Source organism: Equus przewalskii, chromosome 29 (assembly GCF_037783145.1).
Source record: "Equus przewalskii isolate Varuska chromosome 29, EquPr2, whole genome shotgun sequence".
In the NCBI taxonomy this organism is placed as follows: Eukaryota; Metazoa; Chordata; class Mammalia; order Perissodactyla; family Equidae; genus Equus; species Equus przewalskii.
In genome coordinates, this window is record NC_091859.1 from 21,257,858 (window position 1) to 21,275,296 (window position 17,439).

Sequence of the window (17,439 nt, forward strand, 5' to 3'; positions counted from 1 at the left end):
AATGAAAATATGAAACAATTATAGCAAAATGGACGATCTGATAACACTAGAAGGTGTATATATAGGTGTTCATGTAACATTTTGGCATTTGCAATGTTTAATAATAAAATATTTTTTAACTTATTTTAATTTGGATTATTTGGTGAGCAGTTTACAAGCAAACGGTGACACAGACTTCATGCCCACCTTTGTGTTTGTGTTAAGGAGCTAAATAGAGCTACTTGATTTTCTATGAGAAAAGAACAGAGGCAAGATAACACAAAAATTATGTATTCGCACCAATATCACAGCACGCTCTTCAAATGAAGCAGCAGATAAACATCACAGGAAAGCCGAGTCCGAGCAGACAGTGGTATAGGCTCGGTAAACTCAAAGAATCACATTTATGTAATGAACAATGTTTGGCTTCAGTCAAAATCGTTTTTCATATTCAATTAATATTGTTAACTTGAATTTTATTCGTTTTATTTGGCTTATATTTAGTTAGTAAAATTATTTTTGTTTTCTAGTTGTAAAAAAGCTATAAACAGGGGGCTGGCCCCGTGGCCGAGTGGTTAAGTTCACGCGCTCCGCTGCAGGCGGCCCAGTGTTTCGTTAGTTCGAATCCTGGGCGCGGACATGGCACTGCTCATCAGACCACGCTGAGGCAGCGTCCCACATGCCACAACTAGAAGAACCCACAACGAAGAATACACAACTATGTACCGGGAGGCTTTGGGGAGAAAAAGGAAAAAATAAAATCTTTAAAAAAAAAAAAAAAAAAAAAAAAAGCTATAAACATAAGGAGTTCACAGGCTAGCTTTTGCTTTGCACATACGAAGTTACACTAGGTCTGTAACAATATTTTTCCTTTAAATGGATCTGTACATTTCCAAACCTGATATATTCGGCTCTCAACTGTGTCAAACAGTACATTTTAGACAGAGGGAAACCCACCAAAGTTTTAACAGTGGGCTAATGAGATTTGGGTATTTTTTTTAGTAGAATGTTTTGCATTTTCCGGATTTTCTATACTAATTACATATGTCACTCTAAAAATCAGAAAATAAACAAAAGCTTGTTAAAATAAGCTTTAGCTATATTTACTAGTTTTACACTTATGGGGGTCACCACTTTATTAACTTCAGAACTAAAGAGTTTCCCTTAACGGATCCAAAAGCTGTTCTCTGCTTTGTGATGAATCACTGTTGCTCAAGACCAGACGTGGAACTATGCTCCCCAGTTATATCTATTGTCTCACCTGAATGTCGAAGTGCAGAGAATCCTTGCTCATCCTCCCACTCCCAGGTTGGTTCGCTCTTATTGTGCGTGGAATGGAAGTCAGGAATTTCATGATACCACTCTATGTCTGTGCTGCTAATAAAATAGAAAATGATGAAGAACTTATTAAGGAATTTCTTAGAACTTAAACGACATGAATATATTTATAGAAATTTAAACCTTATCAGCTACCTTCCCATCCTTTCACTTTTCAGAGATGAGTAGTGTTTTAAAAGGCTATTGTTAAGAAGAATAATTTATTTTACAAAATGAACTAGACTGTCCCTAGAACCTTATGAGAACAAATTACTTGACTCGCGATTTGGCAAAAACTCTTTAAAGAAATATGAATACATCTTTGCTCCACTAAGGGCAAGCAAGATTTTCCAAATCACTACCAGATCTCCAAAAGAATCTGAAAGACACAAAGATGAGAGCAAGAGCCGTGTGCGTTCACCTGCTGATGCAGTCTCCTGTGAGAGGGTCGCAGCTCCCTGCACAGTCACAAGGCCTGCAGCCATAGTCTCCGAAGCCCCAGTATCCCACCATACACCTGTCACAGTGTGGCCCTGCCACCCCAGGCTTGCAAGGGCAGTCACCATTGCTGGGGTCACAGAACGTCACTGAGCTGAAAGGAAGGACAGCTGATCCAACTGGATGACAGGAACACACTACAACAGAGAGGACACATAGGGACTGATGAGTGACTGGGTTATCCTTGCAGATTAGGCCCAGCAATCCCAAGATGGCTTCCCTCCACCACACAGCATATCTCTGAGGCTCCTCCTTTAGCCAGTTGATGTATGCTCAGAGAACAAAAGCTAACTTAATCACAGATAAGAAGATAGAATTTCTTCTAGCTTCTTCAAAACGAACCACATAATTTATCCTAAAATTCAAGGCATTAAATACTAATGGCTTTTGTTTGGGGTGGTGAGAATGAACCAGCAAAGAAGACGAAAAAAGGAGCAGTTAGTGAGAAAGGAAAAGAATCATGACAGTATGGTGTTCTGGAAGCTAAACAAAGAGTTCAAGGAGGTGGGCGACATTAACTGTGTCAAATACTATAGATGCAAGAAGATGAGGAACGGGAATGGATGCTGGCATTTGACAGCATGAAGGCCGTTGTAGGAACAGTTTCAGTGCAATAGTGAGTGCAAACCTAACTGAAGAGGACTCAGGAGAGAACGGGAGCAGAGGAATTTGAGCACGAGAACAGACAGCTCTTGTGAGGAGCTTTCTACAAGGGCACAGAAATATGGCGGTAGCTAAAACTGAGTGGGGATAGGAATTCAAGGGAAGGTTTGAGTTTTTGTTTGTTTTAAGATGGAAGAAATTACAGTATGTTTGATGTTGATGTCGATGGGAATCATCCAGTAGAAAGAGAAAAATTGACGACCAAAAGAGAGGTGGAAGAATGGTTAGAGGGACACTTGAAAATACTTGAGAGGGAAGAAGCGGTGGGATCTGGTGAAGAAGAGATGTTGGCCTTGGGTAGAAGCGTGATCAGTTCATAATAACAGGGTGAAAGGCAGAGCATATGGACATCGATGCAGGTAAGTGGATAAACGCAGTAGTGGGAGCTGGCAGGATTTTTCTTCTGATTGCTTGTATTTTCTGGATGAAGTAGGAAGCATGAATCATCAGGTGAAAGAGATGATGAAGAGTGGAAGTGGGAGAGTGAATGAGAGACTTAAAAGTCAAATATAATAGCCAGACAGCATAAAGGCCACATTTGAGGTTAGCAGTCATGAATTTATAGTGACACCAGACAAAATGGCTGGTTGTTTCTCCGGTCCTATACAGCTGACAGGGTTCGAGTTTGGTATAGGAAGAAAGCTGGATTGAATTTGCATGGTGCTTTGGATTGAATGTTTGTGTTCCTCCAAAATTCATATGTTGAAGCCCAATCCCCTATGTGACGGTATTTAGAGGAGGGGCCTTTGGGAGGTTTGGAGGCAGTCTTGGGGGTGGAGCCCCCATGATGAGACCGGTGCCCTTTGAGAGGATGAAGAGCTCAGAGCTCTCTTCTCTGTGAAAGATGTGAGGCTACACAAGAAGCTGGCAGTCTGCGATCCACGAGAGAGCTCTCACCAGAACCCAACCATGCTGGCGCCATGATCTCAGACTTCCAGCTTCCACAGCGAGAAAGAAATGTTCATTGTTTAAGCCACCCCGTCTATGGAATTTTGTTAAAATAGCCTGAATGGAGTAAGACACATGGGGTTAAATCTGGCTCCTCAGACTAAGCTAATAATCAGTCATTTCTACAAGTCCTTGCTATTAATCAAGATTCTTTCCCCTCAGCCCTCTCCCAATTCCCTCAATGGCCCACCGCTCACAGTTTGACAACCCCCAACACTTCCTTTGCTCCTGGGGATAGCAAAAATAGCTGAAGAAAGTAAAAAAAAATGCTTACTGGGTTCAACACAAATTCGTGTATCCTAACCTTTGGGTCCTGTAACTGACGCTCATTAACCACATTTATTCAATTTTTCCTTGCCTTTTTTGTTTATTTAATAAAATTCCTCACAGTGGGTGTCCCCAAATTTCCCTAGGCTTTTTAATTCATCCTAACCACTTGGTCTGAACATTCTAATTCACTAATAAGGTCCTCTGGGTAATCTTTTCTCCACCTAAAAATCTCTTTATCTTCATCTGTCTACTCTTCTCTGAGAATCAGGTGAAAAATCCTAGGAGAGATCTTGCTGCACAGTCTTCTCACTAGCTCTGTGATCTTGCACAAGAAATTTAACATTCCTGAACCTTGGTTTCTTCAGTGGGGTATCTGTATCTCTTGGAGACTTCTTGAGGATAAAATTATTTAAATTAAATTACTTCAGCAAGGTACATAGCACAGAGTCTGACACCTAGTAGGCCAATTCTTCCTGCTAAGAATTCTCAACTAATATACTAGATCCTACTCCCTCCTTTATCTCTTGGAAACTTCTTTTATTGATTATTTTCTTTGTCACTAAAATCTCAATTTGGCTTCAAATCTCAACTACTGACTGACTGTGTGACTTTTGGCAAGATACCTAACTTCTCGTTATCTCAGTTTTCTTGTCTGCAAAATGGAAATGAGAACAATATCTACCCTCAGACACATGTTGTAAGGATGAAAGGCGATCATGTATGTAAGCACTTAGTGTAGTGTCTGGCACGTGGTTAATTAATAGTGAATGAACTAATGAATCCAATAAATAATTCTTGTAGAGGTGGCGGATCTATGCTTGAATAAGTAATGGCGCCGGCCTCAAGGAACTCATAGTCTTGTTGGGAAACAGAGCAATAAACAGAAAATTTCCCTACACTGTGATAGGTTCTCTAACAGAGGTCTGTGGAAAGTGCTATGGGAGCAGAGGAAGGGCACACAGGCTGAGGGAATCATGGGGTCCACAAGGGACGGGTCTTTTAGACATCTGAGCCAATCCTGAAAGAGGAGTAGGGGTCTGCAAGTTGAAAAAGAAAATGGAGAGTTGCTTATTCCAGCCAAGGCTTTACATACTCTCCCCCTTGCATTTCTTTTAAATAATTAAAAAAAAATTTAATTGTGGTAAAAAATTCTTATCATAAAATGTACCACCTTAACCATTTTTAAGTGTATAGTTCATCCCCATTGCATTTTATGTTTCTGCATTATATGTGAAAGCTCTTACTGCTTCCCCAAAATGTGAATCTCTTTCACGCCTCAGTGCCCCTGGCTCTGCCTGCATTGTCTTTGCTTGCCTTGTCCATCTGGACCCTGACACGCTTCCTTGCCCCACTGCCTCCAAACAGTTAACCACTCTCTCCTCTATGCTGCCTCTGTTCTTTGTATATATTTCCATTTTATGTGTTCACAGTACATCATTCTTATTTGTTTATATGCTTGTCTCCCTTACTACTAGACTCTGAACTCATTGACCGAAGGATCTTTATCTTCTTATTTTTGTTTTCTAGGCCTCAGAACAGTGTCTGGTACATAGTAGATGCCCAAATAAGCATTTGTGAAATTGACCTGAAGGACATTCCAGGCTGTGGGCATCACATGTGAAAGGGCAGGGCCTATTTGGGGAATGTGAGAAGTCGAGTGTGTCTGGAGTGCACATTGAGTGGAAAGGAGCTGAAGGAAAAGAAGAAGAAGAAAAAACTGTAGAGTTAGGTTTGGAGCCAGATTATGGAACGGCCTAACCCAAGAAGCTGAATTTTGCCTTATGGCCATAAAGAACTATAAGAAGTAAAACTTGGAAAAAAAAAAAAAAGCAGAATTATGAGTTGGCTATAATTTAATTTTGCTAGATAGTTTGGTGGTATTGTGTGAAACAGACTAGAGTAAGGAAGGACTGGTGGCAGGGAAACCAAAGAAACGAGAGAGAACAAGGAACTGGACTAAGATGGTAGATGTAAGAATGGCAGGAAAGGTTGGATTTTTTTTTTTTTAGTTTGAATTGATAGGATTTGGAGCCCTCTGGATGAGGAGGAAGAAGGCATGTTGAGGGACCAACAGAAACTGAGTAAGCTTTTAAGGTTTCTAGTTTATGATGGTGACTAGTGAGATTATTTACAAAGATTTAGAATATAGGCCTAGGGCAGGTTGGGATAGGTAGATCCATGTCAGGAGCGGAGATAGGGAAGCGAGGGAGAAGAGAATGAGGTCAGGGTTAGACATGTTAAGTTTGAGATGCCTGAAGGATACACTATTAAGCTATAATAGGCAACCAGAAATAATAATCTGAAGTGTAGGAGAAAAGTTGGGGCCAGAAATATAATTTTGAGAGTTGTCAGCAGATGGGCATGGAAACCAGGAGGCTAGAGGAGACTTCCCAGGGCCAGTGTGTAGAGTAAGAAGACGACCAAGGATGGAATGTTGGAGAACATCCATACAGTCCAGGAAATTAGAGGAGCAGTAACTAACTTGTGAAGCAGATAAGGACCAGATAGAGGGGGAGGAGAAGGATCAAGAAGGTGTTGTTATGGAAACCAAAGGATGAGAAAGTTTCCAGTGGTTAACACTGTCAAACAACGCAGAATGAGCAAGCAACATAAGATTGATAACAGGCCAGTAACGCTGTCCATCAGAGGTCATTGGTGACTTTTGTGAGAACAGGAGCTGAAGAAGTAGAGGCATAGATGGTAGACATCTACTCTGTTTACATCTCTTTAACATTTTTTTTAACCAATAATCATTAGAACAGTGGTTCTCAAACCAGCAGAAATGTGAGAAGTTTGCAAAAATTCCTTGCATCTTACATCTGTAAAACACTCCCTTCCTCGCCTCCTTCATGCTCTTCACGGTTGAGAACCACTACAGGAAGGGCAAGGAATGTTACTTTTTTTGCAAAAGGCATGAATTATTTTCTTCAGAAGAATATTATATTCATTCATTTATTTACTTACTCAAAAAATGTTAGTTAATAATAATAATTCTAGTATTTATGAAGCATTTGTAGTTTACAAAGCACAATCACACCTTAGTCAAAGATTTAAGGTCCCTCATCCTACAACCCTAGCCTAACTTTTCCAGTCTTCCCTCTCGTTACTCTCTTGCATATAGCCCTTACTCTAAGTAAATGGAACTCATCTTTCCTGTTTCTGTACCTTTATTAATGTCAATAGAGAAATCCTTCCTCCTACATCTATCTTTCAAAATTCTACACATCCTTTAAGATCTATTCACGTGTCACCCCTAAGAATGTCTCTGGAAGGGTGTGGAGTTAGGGTCGAGGCAATCCAACCACTTGGAGTGCTGGAAGTACTCAAAGTAGGAGCTCTGATGGCATTTTTCTTGTTAAAGACAGAACTTTTGAAATTAAAATTTAACGATAGTCAGAAAAGAAGAGTCAGCTGCAGCTCCCTCCCCCCTCCCTCCACCTCCACCAGGTGTGAAGCCAGGGCAGTCACTCCACTTACCTATCTAAGGAACAGGTTTACCTTCTTTTGGAAGGTATTCCTTCTTCTAACACAGTCGAATATGATTCATCCTTTCTTTGAAACTCTCTAGTGCTTTAAAAAGACCATTTCTTTTTATAGCTCGGATCACTTCTACTTTGCATTACAGACAATAGAATGTTTTACTTTTTTCCATCAAACCAGTCTGTAAGTTCCTTGAAGGTGAGCATGGGTCTCATTCCTCTATCCCCTGTTGTATTTGTGGAGGCAGACGTGAGTTCAATTCCTAGCAAATTTTCTTTTACTTTGATGAGCCCACATTTCTGTTTTACCAGATTATACCAAGGACTAAATGAGAGATAATGTATGTCCCTAATGCTTAGTAAGCAGTTAGCAGATAGATTACAGTTGCTCAAAAAATGACTTTAATTGCATTAGAAGACGATGAAAAAGCTATTTACAAAAGGCAATGGAGGAAAACACCATAATAGACGTTGTTTGAAAGGATAACAGCGTGTGTGTTTGTTTAAGGCAGCATTTATTTATCCAGTTACTCAACAAATATTTAATGAGCACCTACTATGTGCTAAGTACTGAGCAATCTCCTAGGGATCTAACTTAAATAAGATAGTCCTGGCCCTTGAAGAAATGCATAGTGGAGAAGAATAATCATTATAAGACAAAAAAAATCTTAGCTAATGCAAGGTGAGAAGTAAAGATTTTGCCTCTAAAACACTGAGTTTCTCAGGAGAACAGCTTTATTTCAACTCAGTTATGGTCATTGCTGTTTCTACATTAAATCCCCTGATTTTTTTCTTCAGTTGGGTTTCATTTTGAGAACATTTAGACATTTTCTCTTAAGTTATCAAAGCACTATTGATTTGTCTTAATGAAGAAATAATTTGGAGAGATTATATAACATGTAACATGAATGTATCAAAGCGCTATGTGAAGACTTGAACAGAAATCACGTAATCCAATATAAACATGGCATCATTCTGAGGTGAGTAAACCAATAGTTACTGTACCACTCAGTTCAGTCAATGTGGTTCTTGCCAGCAGAGAGGGGAGCCAAAGAAAGATGTTGTAGGGACCACATTAATTGTAATGTATGTTATTCCTTCACTACCATTATCTTTTCCTCTAATGGAAAATTCAAGCCTTCCTAGGATTTGGCCTCTCTGTACTAACATATATTTTAAAAGCTATACACATTTCAGGAATGGCCAGAGAAAAATGTGATTCTATCACATGAGCTAGTGGATTTCTGTCAATGTGACTTTTTACATAATTACAAGATAAAAATACCATTTGGAAACTATGCAGCACCAGCTCCAGGCAGAAGGCCCTGACACCTTTCACGGCGGACTTTTTCAGACTGCAAACCAAGGCTCGCCTTGCATGCCTGTGTCCTGAAGTTTGTGTAGCAGGCGATATCTGGCACACACCATCTACATTTCTTATTTTCTTCCAAAATGCAAATATATTTTCTCCTTGCTTGTGGAAAAAAAGGTTCTTCTTAGATTCTGGTTTAGGTTCTGATTCTCCAACATGTATTGCTTACTGATTGTTGATTCTAAAATGCAACCCTAGTACTTTTTACGTATTCATGATAATAAATGTCAAAATTATGACCCACTTGGAGTGACATAAATCCTTGACTTCAGCTTTGTCTTCTTCTTGGCAGACATTGAATCCACAATAGTGAACATTTGCCTCAAGCTGCTCTCACAACCAAATTGGCAAACCACAATTACTTAAAATGTCATTTTTAATTCCCAAATATTGTCACAAGATTTCTTTAATAGTGAGAATGACTAATTTTAAATAGTGCATTCTGTACTGATGTGTCCTGTTACAAGAAAACCTGAAATAATAACATAAAACATTCAAAACAGATGAGATAGATAAAACGGGTACTTTTGCAAAAGATTTCACAACAGATTCCCTTGAAATAATGAATTTAGATAATTGCTAAATGCTACACAAATTTTATTTACAGATAAATGTTTGCAGCAATGCATCTATTATATGAAGCACTGTCCCTCTGTAGAGCATTTACAGAAAAGAGGACATCAGGCTGCTCTAGAGTATGTTCTACCAGGAAACACAACTGTTAGTGAAATAATGGATGTAAATTTTTTCTTTTCTTTTCTTTTTTTTTTTTTGGTGAGGAGGATTGGCCCTGAGCTAACATCTGTTGCCAATCTTCCTCTTTTTGCTTGAGGAAGATTGTTGCTGAGCTAACATCTGTGCCAATCTTCCTCTACTTTATGTGGGATGCCACCACAGCACGGCTTGAGGAGTGGCGCTAGGCCCATGCCTGGGATCTGAAAATGCGAACCCTGGGCTGTTGCAGAGGAGTGCACGAACTTAACCACTATGCCACTGGGCCGGCCCCTGGATGAACACACTTTTAAATAACCATGTTCATCTGTAAGGCTCTGGAACTAATATTTGTTTCAATCATGAAGGCTGACGATAAATACAGCTGTTTGGAAATTGCCTGTAATATCTCTTGGGAAGACAGAAAATAAAACAAAGGCAGTATAATAGAGTTAGTAAGGGCACAAACTTAGGAGTCAGGCTAGATGAGTTCCAATTCTGGTTACGAGGCTTATTATAAGACTTTGTGAAATTAACTCCTCAAGTCTCAATTTCCTCATTGATGAAGAAAGAAATAATACCTATGCCACAGGATTGTTTGTGTGAGGATTAAATGCGATAGTGTATGTGTATAGCAATGTATCAGGCATTTAGTGGCACCAAATGCTCAAAGAATAACTATCAGCATTATCTAGATGAAACACATTAGTTTAAAAATGCCTACCATTCATTCACTCGTTCACACGTTCACCAAAAAGTTCTTGAACTTTAGTGTTAACATGAACTGTGCTAGAGGCTGAGGACACGAAGACAAATACAGACTCAATAACTCTCAGTGAGAGGAGAGAGACAGGCAAATAAATAATTATAGGGCAGTAAACGTTATAACAGGGTGGTCCAGGATGCATGGAAACACAGAGGAAAGAGCAAGAACTGCATCATAGTAGAAAGGGGCTGTTTTCAAGGGAAATTAATGCTCTAACTGCTTTCAAAATAGGCTGAAATTCCTTGCTTTGCGCCTGGTAGGAATTTGGTGGCAAAGAGCTTTCCTGACTACTCTGTCTTATAAAATTAAGTTACTCTCCTGTTACATGTTCCTTTCTTTGGATTAAAAAAATAACTGCTGTTATTCTCCTTTTGAGGATCAGAGTATGCTGAGAAAGAGCAGGGTGTGATCTGTGGTTCTCCTGCTTACAGAGAGGTACCCTGCAATGTAATGTAGGACAAGAGTCACAGCTGTCAACCTTCGCAAACATAGTAACAACTATGTAAATATGAGTACAAAGTGGCCAGAAACATAATGAAAGAGATACAGCTTCCTTCATTCTGATGGGGTTGCTAAAGCCTTTGGTGTTGGAGTCACAGGAAACCAATGCTGCCTTTTCATCTTTGCTCCCACCTTCACTAGAACTCGAGGAGTCTGCTTGCCCATCGTTCACTCAGCGAGTGCCAAGCTCGCTGTAGAAACAACCAGTTGAGTTCAGCACCTCATGCCTTTAAAAACTGCCAGGACTCCTTAGCAGTACCTGATGGCTCTAGCTTTTGCTATTCTGTTGTAAAAGCTACGCTGGGAGCAAAATGCCCTGAAAGTATTTGCTCCTGATTTAGCTTTTCTAAAAACAGAACTCAAAGTTCAAGGCCCTCAGCTGGGAAAAGAGCTGCTGTCAGGCGCTCTCCCAACCGCCTGGCGGCCACTCCTTCAGCAGCACCGACCGGGCTCCCAACATTGTTTTCTCCTGACAAGGCCAAGGACCTGCAGAATTTCTAATATCACAGCCATTTCAGAAGCTGCCTAGCTGCCTGCGGAGGTTCTGGGAGCGACTGGCAGTTAAGGAGATGACTTTGAGATGCAGCTCTAAACAAAAAGGAGATAATGTGAACTGTTATTACCAGATTGAGTGTGAAGTTAAATGTTAGATAAAGTGAAGTCTTCTGTCTTGTTTGGTCCTGTTTTCTCCTTTCCTTCTACTATTGACTATTTTTGCTATGGATAAATGGCTATAAAAAATAAAGAAAAAAACGTAAATGAACTTTACTACATTAAAGGCAATGTGATTTACCCGTTTACTCTCTGAGAGAACATTTTTCTATTCATCCCCACAATGTTACATACCTTGTGTTCAAAGATAGCTAGTTTCATAAGATTCAAAGTGTATGTTAACTTCAGGTAAAATTATGCTAGAATAAATAAATAAGAAAATTATCTAAATTAAGACTTGCCTTTCACTTACTGAAATGCAATGTCTCTGAGTTATTGTACATTACACATGAAAGAAGGAAATCCGTTTATGCATGGAAATATATAGTCATTCCTGCCTCTATCAAACGCTTTTAAAAAATCAATGTCGGGCCAGCCTGGTGGTGCAGCGGTTAAATGCGCACGTTCTGCTTTGTCTGGCTGGGGTTCGCCGGTTCGGATCCTGGGTGCGGACACGGCACCACTTAGCAGGCCATGCTGTGGCAGCCATCCCACATAAAAAGTAGAGGAAGATGGGCATGGATGTTAGCTCAGGGCCAGTCTTCCTCAGCAAAAAGAGGAGGATTGGTGGCAGATGTTAACTCAGGGCTAATCTTCCTCAAAAAAAGTCATAAGTTTTTAGTATCTTAGCACCACAGCATTGCAATACTAAGGTACTAGCAATAGAAAAAAACAAAAGAAAACAACAAATCCATAGAAAATGCAAATGGTCAAGCAGAGCAGATTATTCTTAACCTTTCCAGTGCAAGACTGGTCCCTACATGGGTACAAGACCATTTCCTACATTTAGAGCTTCACCCGGTCAAGTTTTATTATTTGTAATAAAAGTTCTTTATTCTAACCCTGTAGGAGACATTCCCCACCCATAAATGCCTCTCACTGGCAGCAAAAATTTTTTGTACATTAATCAATCTGAAATTCCTTTTCCTCACTTTCATTCAATTATATCTAACTATGACTCTTTGTTCTAAGGAAGTAAATTATTTTTTGCCACGCCCTATGTCCCCTTACACCTTTTGAGTATCTGTAGAAAGTTGTATTCTCTTTCAGAGGTTTCCTAGTTGATCTAAGAATATTTATCTTCTTTTATATTTAGTCATTAGTATTTCTCTTTTCTTGATTATACTGTTGGTCTATCTGGAATACTCCAGTTACCTCCATCTTTCTCGTACTAAGATTCCTTAAGATAAATGCGGTTCTTTGAATTCAAACTTTACATGCCTATTTATTAGTAAGCAGGGTCTTACTTAAAACTCAATGCCATAAATTTTTTTTTTTGATCTAGGTTCTTTAAAAATTATTTTTGGCTCTAATATATATGTCTGATTATTTCTGCCTTTGTTTTCATCAAACTAGGTCACAGTGTGGAATTAAGTTCTCTGGATCTTTGTAGGTCTTTTTTTTTTAAAGATTGCACCTGAGTCAATATCTGTTGCCAATCTTCTTTTTTTTTTCCCCTTCTTCTCCCCAAAGCCCCCCAGTACATAGTTATATACTCTAGTTGTAGGTCCTTCTGGTTGTGCTATGTGGGACGCCGTCTCAGCATGGCCTGATGAGTAGCGCTAGGTGCGGACCTAGGATCCAAACCAGGCGAACCCTGGGCCCTGGAAGCGGAGCACGAGAACTTAACCACTTGGCCACGGGGCCGCCCCAGCCCCTGTTGTAGATCTTTAGATCAAAGTCTTGTGAAGTCAGACAAACCTGGGTTCAAATCCAAGCCCTGCCCCAGCCAGGTGTGTGAACTTGGGCAAATTATATAATCAATGTAAGCCTCAGTGTCCTCCTTTGTAAAATACAAAAGACACCTGGTAACTCATAAAGATTGCTAAATGAGATAACATATGTAAGCTGCCCGGCAGTGTCTGGACCACAGCAGCCACTCAACAAAATCCTGGTCCTCCTCTTTACGCCCATCTAATTTTGTCCAGACTTTCTGAGGCTTTCAATATTTTATAATTATTTGCTTGATTATTTACTGCTTGTCTTCATCAAATGCAGAATGGCATATTATTTATTTATTAAGTGAATTACACATTCTGTTTTGGAAACCTTTTAGAGAATTTCATGATCTCTTCCCTTCTCTTCCCAAGTTTGACTTTTATTATTCATCGATTCATAAAATTTCTCCTTTTTGGGGTGAATTGTAATATATGTTATTTGATCTTTTTAAAAGAAGTCCTAGTATGACCATTATGTTATAATATACGTATTTTCTCTTTTTCACTTCTTAACCCTCTGGTTTTATATCCTAGATTTTTTTTAAAAGCTGAGATTAAAGTTTCCCAACTATTATTGCTAAGTCGCTGGTTCTATTTAAAGTTTGCTTTTCAAAAACAGTTACTTCATATTGATTCTATGCTGCAATCATTCACAGTTGCTTTCAATATAAAACAAAGATGTCTATGTTGTTTATATGACATAAAATGAACTCGTGTGGGTTTGCTAAAACTACAACTTGAAAGAAAAAGTCCATTAAGCTACAACTGGAAGAAATGTCAGTGACCCTTGGGAAAAATCCTTTTCTGAGATGAATTGGAACACAGGCACAAGGATGAAAAATGGAAGGTTCTTATGGGTTCCTACATGTGTCATTGTGGTAAGGTATTCTGGATTTAAGTAATTTAAAGATTTTACTCCTCAGGCAATTTGAAGGGAAAGAATAACAATCCTAGAGGTAGAATGAAATAATTGTTACACAGAGGTGCAAGCAAACAGAGGAACACAGACCCTTCTCAGGGGCATCCTGAGAAGGTGATAGCTGAGTAGCCTGGGAGGATGGAAAGCTAGTCTGTGGCAAGAGTCACCCACTCAAGGCACTTGTATCTCCATCAGTTGAGCAGTTTTCACCTAAGCTGGAAAGAAGAAAAGAAGACGGGAAAAAAGCCGGAGGATTAGGAAGATTTGGGTGGATGATAGAACTCTTTCTTCACAAAGATAGCTGGCTAGTTAGGGTAACAGTAACCAAGTAACTAGACAGTATCTTGGTAAACACTTGGTTTGGGTTGTAGGGCAGAGGAACCAAGTTTATTTTTGTTCGCTCTGTACTAAAAGGCAATTGACTGCATTTATTTTGGCCCACCAGGGAGGAAGAAAGGGCACATCAGTTTTTCAGGAGGTTGTTTACTTTGACAGGGATGAATTCTGCTTTCCTTTCTGTTTGCTGATTTTCCTTTAAATATGGAGAGAGACTATGCAATAGTTAAAAATGTCTTGACATAAAAGTCAATAAATTTATTGTAAAGGAACTAACTGGCTGTTTCCTAAAAAGACAGCTAATTCTGTTCTACAAAGCATTTTCCTCAAAAATCTGTCTCAAACCATGCGTTCTACTAAAATAAGGGAAATTGTCTGTAGAAAATTTCATGTCATGGAAAAGCTGTTAATATTCCACACTCAATCAATATCCCATCCATTTAACATTTAACAATCTTTGGGTGTAAAAAGGAGACGGGAAGGGAAAAGAGACTTCATGTAGAACTGGATTCAATGATCACTTAAATCCAACACAATAACATATCTATAGTAGTTTAACGCTGTGTTCTGAAATACGTAAATATGGAAGTAAAAGTAAATTGTCAATGTAGTGGTAAACTAATTTTATTATAAATCCCAGTTGCATTATAATAATTCACTTCAAACTATGAGATATTTATGGTAAATAAATCTGTACACTATGAATAAGAGGGAGTTCTCTGAATGGAATTGCTAGGTATTTATTTTGAAACTGCTATAGGAAAAATAGATATCTTAGGGTTCTGTTAGAAATTTTCCTGGAGAAAAGCAGCAGTTCTAAGTTAAACATTGTTAAGTGGGAGAAGATAATTGACATGAGTGCTTACCAGCATTTCTATCTATCCTTGTGCCAGGAAAACATGTCTAGCCAGAGTTTTAGTGATCCTTCAGGATCTTCTGTCAGAGATATGGCTAATTCAGTGAGTAGATTGAGTTAAAGATGATTATTAGCTCAAAATCTTTCATCTGAGGATGAAAGTGAGCAGAGCTCATGCTAGAAACAGGAATGGTATATGTAGTGGTTCTCAAATGCTGGCCAGCAGACCAAAAGGCTGACTCAGAATCACCAATGATGCTCTAAAAAATTACAGATTTCTGTCCCCATCGCTGTTGAAGATTCCAATTCAGAAGATCGGGGACAGGGCTCTGAGAGTTCATATTTTCAGTAAGTGCTCCCAAGTGATTCTGATCCACATGCGGATTGGGAACCAGCGATAGAGAGGAGAAGTACTTGAGATCAGAAGGGAGATGGAAAGTTGGAGGCACGACTTTGTTCAAAAGAGACAAATCATTCCACTTTGGTTTGTAGTCTATCTGACTTCCTGATAACAAACAATGATCTAGTAGCTTGAAATTGGCCATGGTGGGAAGAGTTAAACCACAGAATTGGCCAATGCTACGAATCAGGGTTTTTTTTTCTCCCTAGAAAATCAGTGTGCCACTATCTATTAGAGTTATTCTCACATTTTTAGTATGCCTGACATGGGAAAATCTACGTAGGTTATAGGATACCAAAGACACATAAGTGACTTTAGATTCAAATGAATTACTATAAAAGAGCCTTCTCTTTTAGAATAGAGAAATAGTATTCCTCAAAGTACTTCAGTACACGGCGATAATTATATTTTCCGTTTTACATCTGGACCTTAGCAACCAGCCACTTTGAGCCTCCATTTCTGCTCTCAGCCCTAGATTCAGCTGGAGAGATTCATATTGTCCCTTCTGTTTACAGACCTTAAATGCACTGTCCTTTTAAAAAAATTTTTCTGAGTTGTAGAAACAAATTCAGTTTCAATGATCTCCACTAGACTTAAAAAAACAAACAACATCTCTGGAATCCTCAGAAGAGATTTCTTGGCTATGGAAATGTGTAGTTGATTGTTTGGGTCCCAAAGTAGGCCCTGGTTATGGTTGAAAAAAAGAGGAAGTGAGAACAGAGATGATTTAATCGCTTATAGGGATAAATCTATTGGCTGGAAGATTTTGTTCAGGGCCTTGTTTATTCAGGTTTGATGAATTTATGATCATCAACTAAAAGGGTACACATAAGGACCACAGCATTTAGCATAGTGTTTATCAGGAGGGTAGGAGGGAAAAAATAGCCTGGAACATCAATGGGGCCAATAGGTCTTTGGCTTATTTGGCAGGGAGCTTACTACCTAACTGTGAATTGAGTCCCAAGACTAATGTCACAGATATTTGCTGAATGAATTCATGTGCCCAGGTAAATATCCCATTAAATGTACAGTAGATTCTGTGAGGAAGAATAACACCAATTCATTTCATTTTCTAGATCAACTCATTAAAGGCAACAAGGCAATCATTGATCAGAAAGTAGGACAAATTTTGTGTTTTAACGCTTTTAAAGGAAAAAATAAAAACAGCCACCAAAGCAGTATCGAAGACATCTCTTCAAGGAAGTCTCGCTTTAATTGCCTTCACCCCGCTCCCACACTCTCCCTAAGGCCCTCGGCATATCTCTTTCATTACACTTTCCTCATATGGTGTGGATAATATTAGTACCTACATCAAAGCACTTTCGTGACAGTTAAATGAATTAATAAATATACAGCCCTTTGAACAGTGAACAGAAAATAATAGGCACCCAATAAATGTCAGCTATTACTATTATATCATCGCAATCACCACAGTGTATTGAAATGATCTGTTATTGTAAATCTCTCCCCATCCAGAATGTAAGCTCTTTTGGGAAAGACCTTTTCATCTTTACAGACCTAGTGCTTACCATAGTGCCTGGCACGGAGGAGACCCTCAATAAATGTGTCCTGAGCTAAATTGAGCTATAATTTATATACTTCTAGTAAGTGTTGTCTGGGCTGCTGTTTTAGGTTTTCAAAGATTCCAACTCCTGAAAAAATATAAACTAGGAAATAAGGGAGAGGAGGGCTTTCCTATATCATCGCTGGCAGTCCAACAGACTGTAGATTGCCCAGGCTTAGTTTCTATTATATTTGTGGTTATTTCACTGCTAGAAATATAAGGTTTATTACTTCCTTGATATACAGGTGTAGGCACTAGTACTTGGAAGTGAGGAACAAATACTACAGAAGGAATCTTCTAGGGTGTGTCTTTCCAAGTGAAGTCTTCATATAGAAATGGCTACTATACAATAGCAATATTGTCCAGTGTGCTCCATACAACACTGGTCCCACAGATGCTCTGTAAGAAAAGCATTCTCTGGTTAAATTTGA

The 17,439-nt window shown here is 39.0% G+C and overlaps 1 protein-coding gene across 12 annotated transcripts in view; it reads right to left on the reverse strand.

Moving 5' to 3' along the window:
* The window catches only part of NTN4 (netrin 4), a 170,672-nt gene that overhangs the window by 28,802 nt on the left and 124,431 nt on the right, over positions 1-17,439 (reverse strand). For 7 of the 12 annotated variants that reach the window (XM_070600192.1, XM_070600196.1, XM_070600195.1 and 4 more), the window contains 2 exons: positions 1,718-1,931; positions 1,241-1,356 (listed from right to left, as the gene is read on the reverse strand). In XM_070600192.1, coding sequence (XP_070456293.1) covers positions 1,241-1,356; positions 1,718-1,931 — 330 coding nt within the window. The remainder of the gene's footprint in view (positions 1-1,240; positions 1,357-1,717; positions 1,932-17,439) is intronic. The other 5 variants (XM_070600193.1, XM_070600200.1, XM_070600199.1 and 2 more) reach the window with 1 other exon arrangement.